Raw genomic sequence first — 9772 nt, 5'->3', positions numbered from 1 at the left:
CCTTACCTATTAAAAAAAAAAATTGAAAAAAATAGAGTATACATGTTTCTGCAAGCAAAATAAATTAAAAACTAATTTTATTGGTAGAAAACTGGGAAGGACAAGTAAAACTATCAAACATTGCGGTCAATAAAGAACTATCTACTACTCTTCCACCAAATTAACTCTTATATGCCCAATTAAAATTGTTACAATTAAATACATACCTTACTTCTGAAATTATTAAAATTGTTGTTTTTAAAATACTACTCACAATCCCTATCATAATGTGAGATTCATCAATTTATTTAAAATTTAAACTGAGTTTTATAATCTTTAAAGTGCATAAATAAAAAAAGGCCGTTGATACCATGTATACTTTTAAAATTATGGGAGAGAAAATGTAATAACGTGTCTATTGTTGTTTTATTAACAATAATTTTTTTTGCGAATCTTAACATATAAATGATTCAAATCATTGATGTAAGCCCATAATAAATCCAATAACACCTCCAATTGGCAAAACCAACTGGATAGAAGCATCCCTAAAAAGATACACTGTATTTAACTTATCACAATGTACATAATATAATCAAAATATTTTGTAATAAACATCATAGCATATCTTAATGTTCCTCACCAAAATAATTCATTTTTGTCACACCAACCATAACATAATTATAGCATTCATAATATAAACACAACTTATAACATCTACCTTAAAAATGCATATCATAAATTCGTTTATTAGTAATTTTTAATACAAAATAGTATATAGTTAATAGCATAAAATAGTGTAATATTTTTTTTTCCAAAGAGAGTTACAAAGCAATGTTAGGAAAATAATTTAAAAAAAAAAAAAAACATTCCTCAAGAATGATTTGCTTATGATACTATTACTAATCCGCACATGACCTTAGAGCATGAGGAAGCAAACAGCCAAAAATTTATCCAACCCCACCCTAATCTACCATACCTTTATCCCCACACTCCCACCAACCTTTTGCTCTCTCTTTCCATTTCCTCTCCACCATCACCACCTTTATTGGTATCCTCTCCCACCACACCACACCACACCACACCCTAACCCAACACCCACAAAACAAAAACATCAAAACCCAAACACACCCTAAATTCAACACCCTCATCACTTCTCAAAACAGCAATGTCCCAAATCTCCTACTTCACCTTCCTCTTCTTCTTTTTCTTCACTCTCCTCCCCTCATTCCCCTCCCTCCCTGCCCTAACCGAACCCGACCCGGCTTCCATCCAACCCTTCTCCACCACCCCATCTTCGGCCGCCACCATCCCCGCCTTCCCCGAACAATCCGACGTGGCAGGCTGCCCCTTGGACCTCCCCGATGACCTCTTCCACGCCATCAAATCCTCTTGCGGGTCAAACCGATCGGGTCAGCTCCACCGGACCCGGTGCTGCCCTGTTCTCGCCGCTTGGCTCTTCTCCGCCTACTCGAAGACGGCGTTGGGCAGGGCGGGCAGGGCTCCTCAAACGGCGTCGTACGATCTCCCACTCCTTCCCGACGATTCAGAGACCTGTGTGACAAGTCTCGAAAATGCTTTGAACAACAAAGGCATTGAATTGGTGAAGCCAAACAATACCTGTGATGTGGTGTATTGTTACTGTGGGATAAGGTTATGTTTGCCGAACCACGTAAATTTGGTGTTTTCTCTTGTCGCTCATATTTATTTATTTAATTTGGTAATTAATACCACAGGTTGCACCCATTGAGCTGCCCAGAAGCGTTCTCGGTGTCGCAAAATGGGGAACTCGTCGGAGATCAGAGTGTGAAGAGGTTAGAGAGAGATTGCTTTAGTAACAGCCTCAATGGCTATTCTGGTCTTGCTGGGTGTTCCAAGTGCTTGAACAGTCTCTACCGGGTAACCCATCTCTCTCTCTCTCTCTCTCTCTCTCTCTCTCTCTATCTGTATATTCTTTGGTTTGATTGATGGGTATAGTTGAGTGAATCAGAGGGAAGTTGCTAGGGTTTGATTTGAGTAGTCTTCTTCAACAATGTGGGTCGAATTGGGAAAGTATTTTTTGGTTTTTGGTTTTTTTTTTTTTTCGTTCTCCCTCTCTCTTGTTTTTTGGCGACAACAACCTCACATGCTTGCCACTGAGAATTGTGTATTGTGGGTCTAGTGGTTGTTCTACCCGCCAAATTTAATTGACTGCCTAACACGCGCCACCGTGGCTTTGGCGGCAATTTTCATGGCGGGGCAAATATGGTTAAAGTACACTTCACACATTTTTAATTGGGTAAATTATACCTATCTCTTAAAATTTGAAGATGTTATAATAAATTTCCTAAGTTTAGTATAATTATCCTAATTTTTTTAAAATTTTTAATTTATATAACGCTTGTTCCATTTTCATTAGAAATTGAATGAAAAATTATGTTATAATTTCTTTTATATTAAAATGTACATTTTATATTATGCATTGTGTCTTCATATCATTTATATTAATTTTGATCATTTTAATCTTATTAAAATTTATATAATTATATCAAAATTGTAAGATTTATTATATTTTTTTATAAATCTCAAGCGAGATCAATGTACTTTACTCAAAAAATAATTAATTACATAATTGTATTTTAACATTGTCAATTAAATATATACTATATATATATATATATATATATATATTATTTTTACTCAAAATGTATGGATTCATGAATAATAGAGTTGAGATCAAATTTGCTAATTATAAAATGGGGTTCTTGATGTAATTCTAAACAAAATTAGTGGTAATGCGGATGAAATTACCTGAATTGAAATTAAATTTAAAATTTAAAATTAATATTATTTCAAATTAAAGAGATAAGAATTAAAATGGAATTTAGATTAAATTATAAGGGTAAAATGGTAATTTAACCAAAAGAATTTTTAGTTTTGGTGGCTTTGTGGGGGAAGTTAATTGTGTTGTGGGGTTTCACCGTGGGAAGTATTTTCACGCGCGGACTTTGCGGCTTAGGTTTGCAGTTGTATTAAACTGGTCTTCTTTTAAAGGGTAAGTTTAGCATGCTCATCCACCACTATCCACTGTGTCGCAGTCCTCACACACAATTATGCTCCTGCATCTAATTCTGTGATGTGTGACTGAAGATTACAGTTTTTACAGAATTAATAATGTCACAATGTTCATATTTGTTATAACATTAAAATAAGGATAAGCCTATATGCACAAAAATTATTTATAAAATGGGATACAAGCCTCTTACATAATATTATTGTTAAAATAATGCAAGTTTAAAACAAATAAATGCAATGTAATAGATAAATATGATTATTGTAATATTATTGTTATTATATAACACCCTGCCACTAGAAAGCAAAAAACATATAAGCATGTAAATTTACCCATAGCCTAGTGGGTCGGCTGGGCATGTTGGGCTGAGCCCCCTAAACCCAACGTAGGGCAAGCCTAACGTACGCAAGCCCTCATGGAGGGTTGGATTGAGGTCTTTGAAGCACAAGGTAGCCCAAGCTCGGTCCAATTTTAAAATTTTAAAATTGAATTATCTTGCAACGGAAAAACAAAAAGAAAGTTGAATTACCTTGCAACACAAAAAAAATTTTAAAAAAAAGGATTTTGGTGGGCATCTAGTCCAACTCAGCCAAAATTTATGTGAATGTGAAATGGTGCAAAGCATAATTTGGTCTGACCTAGTATATATATATATATATATATATTTTGATTCATATTTGTGAGTGTTATGTTTTAAAATTAAAGAAACCCAAATATTACACATGAAAATTATGTTTGTATAGTAGTATTCAATAGTCGCATTGCATTGCCTTTGCATACCAATAGACTCATTTCGAAAGAGGCTAATATGAAAACAACTGTAATGATTGGAATTCAGTAAATTTTTTATTTTCTCTAGAGGAAAATAGTGTAACATAAGGCATGCTATTCGTAGACTACAGAAGTGATTGTGTTTTGAGATTAGAAGGAAATATATATATATATATATATAGAGAGAGAGAGAGAGAGAGAGAGAGAGCACTTATCCTATTGTTTTGAGATTAATTATCTTCATATTATGATGTTAGGTCAATGATTCTTTACTCTTGGGTGGCCAAAGTGGTTGTAGCATAAATGCATGGTGTTGTATGTTAGTGTGGCATTTAGTGGGATGGATGTAGTCAAAGATCAAACTGTTTAAAAGAGTTTTCTATTCGCTCAATGTTGAATCTATTATTTCCCCAATTTTAACTATGTAGATCAAATGCAGTGTTTGCAGGTCTTTTCCTAAAGCAATATACAATCATCTCTCAACAATTTCCCTTCAACAAAAATAATTATAAATCTCATTTGGTTTGGTTTTTGACCTTCACATAAATTTAAAAAAATGAAATATGTAACAGTTTTTTTGTGATAATTAGAGGGATATGTTCTTGCCATTTTTTTAATTAGAAGTTACTTCGGTGGGTGTTTTACTTCTAGGATGATAGTACACAAATCAGCCATATAATTGCTTGCATATGAAATTTTAAATAGACTATAATGTTGATATAACATTGCCTTCTACAAGAAATTTCGTAATTTCGATCTGGTAATTTGTCTATTTTATAAAGGAATAAGCGACATGGTGCTAAGAAAACTACCAAAAAGATTGGCACCCTAATCTCTCTTTGAACACTAGATTACTTCTTTTGCCTTATGTATTCAAATAGATACGCAATATAAAAATCCAAAAAATAGATAGAGAATGATGTTATCTTGGTTCTTACACTTAACCTCATTTTGCCACACTTTTCTTATTCCAAAATGCAAGTGAGTCTATTCTACGTGCATTTATTAATGGCCTCGTTTGGAATGTGGCTATTTTAGTAGGCTATTTGACTTTTTGGCTATTTTAGTAGACTATTTTAGTTTTGTGTTTGGGAAGATGAAATGAATTTTTAGTTGGGTTCTTGTATTGGAAAGTGTGTTGAAATGATGTTTAAATTTAAAATGACAAATTTATCCCTAACTTTTTATTTTTTAAATTGATATAAAGGGGCAAAATGGTAATTTTCCCATTGATGTGTCACTTTCCGGCTGTACACTGTCCAGCGCAGTGCCTATATATTTTTTTTTTAAAAAAAAAAAAAACTGTAAACAGTGCCACTTTTTGGCTTATTTATCAAATGAGGCTATAATAGCCTCGTTGGCAGCTTCCCAAACAGCGCCAATATGAGTCTCACTACCGTGTTTCTAGACTAAAAAGAGGTGTCATATGCGATTTATGCATATAGAATTCACTTGTGTCTAGACTGAGAAAATAGGGTGAGAAATGAGATTTATGTGTGGTGATATTATATGTTAATTGTGATGTAGTTTTCTCATATATGATCTTATATGCAGCTAAATGAAGATAAAACTGGAAATACAAGCAAACTAGAGGACAGGACGAGCAAAATGCGCAACAGAGACTGTGAGCTGATGGGTTTAACATGGCTCCTTGCAAAGAACCGATCCACTTACATTCACACCGTTTCAGCAGTCCTAAGAGCCATCATGATGAGCACGGACGGGTCTGATCCTCTCTCTTGCAGTCTCAACAGCGATGGAATGCCCCTAGCCGTTGATTCTTCTGAAATCAACGATCAGTCTTCATCAACCACCCTCCATTTACCCATTGCTCTCTCTATCCTATCACTTGTTTTGTTTTATATGAGCCTCTTTGTATCATCCACCAGGTACTAGTTTGTGTGAAAAAAGTAAGTAGTTCCTGTTCTCTGTATTATTATCATGAATTTCCCAAAATTGGTCCCCTTGTATTGTTAAGTTTTTAGGTTAATGAGTAGTGGAATCGTAATTCTTTTTGTGGTACAATTAGGGTCAAGGTTTTTAATGTTGTAATGGTTGAGTTTTATTTTTTATATATTATTGTTATCGTTGTTATTATCAGTCATTAGTGTCCAAAACAATATTATTTGAGTATGTTGCCGGAAGGGAGAAGTTGTTGTAGGGTGGAGAGTTGACGGAAAATGACTGCCAGAGATTCTCGCTGAATAATGTTCGTCAAAGAGTGTTTGGTGGTTGAGTTGCCGGTGACCAGAGGTGGTGGTGATCGGTGGCCAGTAGCATTTGGCAGTGGTAGTGATGGTGTGAGGTGGCGGGGCAGGAGACTACTAAAATTTAATTTAGAGATATGTTTGTTATGTTTTGACCATAATGTGATTTGTCTTTGATAAATGGAAACTTTTTTACTTGTCCTTTATACAAGAATAATAAACTTTTTCACTTGATAAATTTATTAGTAAAATTTAATGAATAAAAAGTCTCAAAAATTGAACCTATTAATTTACTCAAAATTTATGAAAGAAAATTTGAGATTATGGAATCTCATAATACTCAATTGCAATGGAAGCCGGTGTTATTATGTTATAATTTATAGTATAAATTGTATTTTTTTTTTTAAATTTAAAAAAACAAAAATAAAAAATCAGTGTAATTTACTTAATTTATAACGTGGGGCCTGCATTACATGCCAATAGGGTGAGTAGCATCTTCTCATAACCGATCATATTTAACTTTTTGTATTTTTAATTTTCAGTAAGTTTTGAGTCATAGATTGAATTGGCAAATGAAAATGTGAGAAAAATATAAAAATAAAAATAAAAATTTCAAGTTCTCTCACTCTTTGTTTTCCTTTTTAAAATTTTTAGATCTACCAAAAAAGTGGGACAAAATTTTACTCCCCTTTCTCTTCTTTTCCTTCCCTATCCGTCCAAACAAGGGAGACACGACATGACACTTCCACCTTCCTTTTCTCTTCTTCCTCAACAATGCGAGCTGTAAAATGATTGAGTTGAGCTCGGTACTACATATTGTTCAAATTTAATTCGAAAATTTCACAAGTTTTAAATTATATTTTTAAATTTAATTTACTTACTTGATTTTGATCAAAATTTTAAAAGACCTTAACGCAAATTGAGTTGAAATAATTTAATTTTTTTTTATAGTGCACATTATTTTATTGAATTGAGTAATAAGTTATTAAATTTAATTTAAAAATTCAATAATGTTGAAAATATGTTTAAATTAAGAGAAATTTTACTATACACGCCCCCTTGAAAAATGTGTATTATATACACCTTTAGTTATGTCATTTTCTTCTTTAATTATAACTAATTTTTTTTTTTTTAGTTATGACTCATGAGATCTTTGGTTATATTTTATGTGGTATTTAGTTATGACTTTTGATTTTATTTTAGCTATGATTAAGAAAGTATAAAATTATATCATTTTTTTTTTAATTATAAGATATATATGGCATATACCTTTAACAGGTGTAATGGATTTCAAATAAACTGTTAACAGGTGGAAGATAAATAATTCGATTTGTTTTACTGCCCTAAACATACCATGAAACATATCTCTTTTATTTTCTTTGCCCCATGTGGGGTAGTTTGGATGATCTAAATAAGTATATTTTTTGACTTTTTATGAAATATAGATTGAATTTAAAGTGATATGATAGAGAAATAATGTGACTTAAATAGAATAATAACTTTTTAATTTTTTGACTTTTTTAAATTATGACAAATAAGACCATATGTCTCTTGGGTACCACTAAAAAAAGTAATAAACATAGTATTGTAAAATAATAAAAACAAGAAAGAGACTATTGAAAAAGGAAAATGTTTGGTAGCTCAAAATCTTGTGGCTCAAATGGCTCAAATCCCTCAAAACGACGTCGTTTTACACTCATTTATACTCAAAACGACGTCGTTTTGAGGGATTTGAGCCATTTGAGCCACAAAATTTTGAGCTACCTAGCATTGTTGATTGAAAAAGTAAGATAGAAATTGCTTCTGAATTATAAGCTTCTTGTTGTTTGGCACAAGTTTGATGTAGACACTTCCATCAATTTTCCCGTGAAACTCATTAATGGTATCCTGGCTCTATGTTACCTCAAAATATAATGCTAGAAAACAAGTTATTTTATGAAAACGCTAACACTCTTATTACAAAATTTATTAAGGGCGAATTCCATTAACTGTCAGTATAATTTAAAGTTTGTAACATTTTAATTTTTAACTTTTTAATTATAATATATTTAATTTTAAATTTTAAATCTTGTTTCAAATAAGAATAATTGAAGATATTATTTTCTAATTTTGAGGGTGAAATCGTCAATTTAATAAAATATAAACGAATTTTATAAAAAATATATGTCAAAAAAATATTTTAAAATTTTTAAAAGCTATTTCTATCATACAAAAATAAAATTATATAAAATTGATAAATTTTTTACACATTTATTTATTTTTTTAACCAAATTAATTTTTATTATATGTTTAGATGATAATCATGTTACAAAATTTATTGAAAATATAAAAAGTTAAATATAATTAGTTATTGAAAAAACAATTGTTTGGTTTTGGTTTTTCAATATTCACTTTTCAGAAAATTGAATTTTTTTGTTTTTCGTTTTTTTTTTCACTAATTTTTTTTTAATATTCTAAGTAATTTTTAAAATTTTTAGATACACTTAACATATATACACTTAAAAAGTATAATATTTGTGGAAAAAAATCTTTAAAAAATTCACTAAATACCAAAAATATATAAAAAAAAATATACAAGAATGCAGTACATTTTTTGTATTCTTGCATATTTATTGATTTTTTAAAATATTTTTTTATAAATATTTTACTTTTTAAATATATCTAAGTAAGGTGTATATAAAAAAATAAAAAAACTTATTTAAAATTTAAAAATATTCACTAAAAATAAAAAAAAATATGAAAAAAAACTCAATTTAAAAAAAATTGAATCCATAAAATTAAAACTAAACACAGTGAGTAGTACTTGGGCATCTAATCATGTTTATACACATGTTTTGTTCTTGAAAGGGTGAACTTCTCTCAAATTATTTAAATTTAAGAGAATTGGAGAGGCCCATTAGACGCACTAAAGGTCTTATTTCGATAATTCAGATTGTTTACTTTGTAGGATTCTCAGCTTCTATCATTTGAGATAAAAAAAAAAATTAATCGATCTGATAATTATAACTCTTTTAATTTATCAATTTTATTTTCAAAAAATTAGATGATCAATTTTTAAAAACATATTCGTCACCCATTTTTTCAAAAACAAACATCATAAAATAAATAGATTATAATTATCAAATCAATTTAATTTTTTTATAAATGATATATATATTTAAAAGTTTATAAAACAAATAATTCTAATTATCAAAAAAAAAAATACTTTCAAATTTAATTTTGAGAGAAAAGATATTGCATCTGCAAAAGTTTTAGATTCGTCAGACGGGGAAATAAAGAGAGTGTGATCCATAGAGTCAGGTCATACAAAGTGTGTGTGAGAGAAAGAAAGATAGACTGATAATAAAGATTATGACAATTCACCTTTCTGATTCAGCTCAATTAAAGTTCACACTCTCTCTCTCTCTCTCTCTCTCTCTCTCTCTCAATCTTCCCACAATTAATAGAATTGGATAAGTAGATGACAAAGGCATGTAACTGTTAAAACAGTTTATAAATTATAATTTAATAGGTTATAAATTATAATTTTAATCAGAAGTTGTTAATCTGTTTGGTGTAATTGTTAAATTATAAATTTAAGTTACTGAGTAGTGTTTGTTAAATAAGTTGTGAAATAACTTTTTCAATTAATTTTTATTTTTTGTTTGTCTACATTTCTCATAAAAAATAATAATAATAATCTATAGTCCATTTAAGTCTTTTTCTATCTTTAAAAAAACGACAATGCTACGTAGCTCAAATTTTGTGGCTCAAATGGCCAAAACGA

The 9772-nt window shown here is 30.2% G+C and overlaps 1 protein-coding gene across 1 annotated transcript; it reads left to right on the top strand.

Moving 5' to 3' along the window:
* Nucleotides 1-897: 897 nt before the first annotated feature.
* On the top strand, nucleotides 898-5899 carry LOC114268889 (GPI-anchored protein). The gene is made up of 3 exons (XM_028210120.2): nucleotides 898-1629; nucleotides 1713-1875; nucleotides 5354-5899. Exons 1-3 carry the CDS (start codon nucleotides 1145-1147, stop codon nucleotides 5693-5695), a joined length of 990 nt encoding a protein of 329 aa, XP_028065921.2. The 5' UTR covers nucleotides 898-1144; the 3' UTR covers nucleotides 5696-5899.
* Nucleotides 5900-9772: the final 3873 nt, after the last annotated feature.

The sequence above is a fragment of the Camellia sinensis genome, chromosome 15 (assembly GCF_055761805.1).
Source record: "Camellia sinensis isolate YWXY chromosome 15, ASM5576180v1, whole genome shotgun sequence".
NCBI lineage: Eukaryota > Viridiplantae > Streptophyta > Magnoliopsida > Ericales > Theaceae > Camellia > Camellia sinensis.
The sequence above is the reverse complement of the archived record's forward strand: the minus strand, read 5'-3'. Positions and strand labels throughout refer to the sequence as shown.

Excerpts from the sequence above, each read along its gene's own strand:
- LOC114268889 (XM_028210120.2), top strand. The coding sequence starts at position 1,145 with ATGTCCCAAATCTCCTACTTCACCTTCCTCTTCTTCTTTTTCTTCACT. Across the intron at positions 1,630-1,712 it reads TATTGTTACTGTGGGATAAG|GTTGCACCCATTGAGCTGCC; the intron begins GTTATGTTTGCC and ends TTAATACCACAG. Across the intron at positions 1,876-5,353 it reads GCTTGAACAGTCTCTACCGG|CTAAATGAAGATAAAACTGG; the intron begins GTAACCCATCTC and ends TCTTATATGCAG.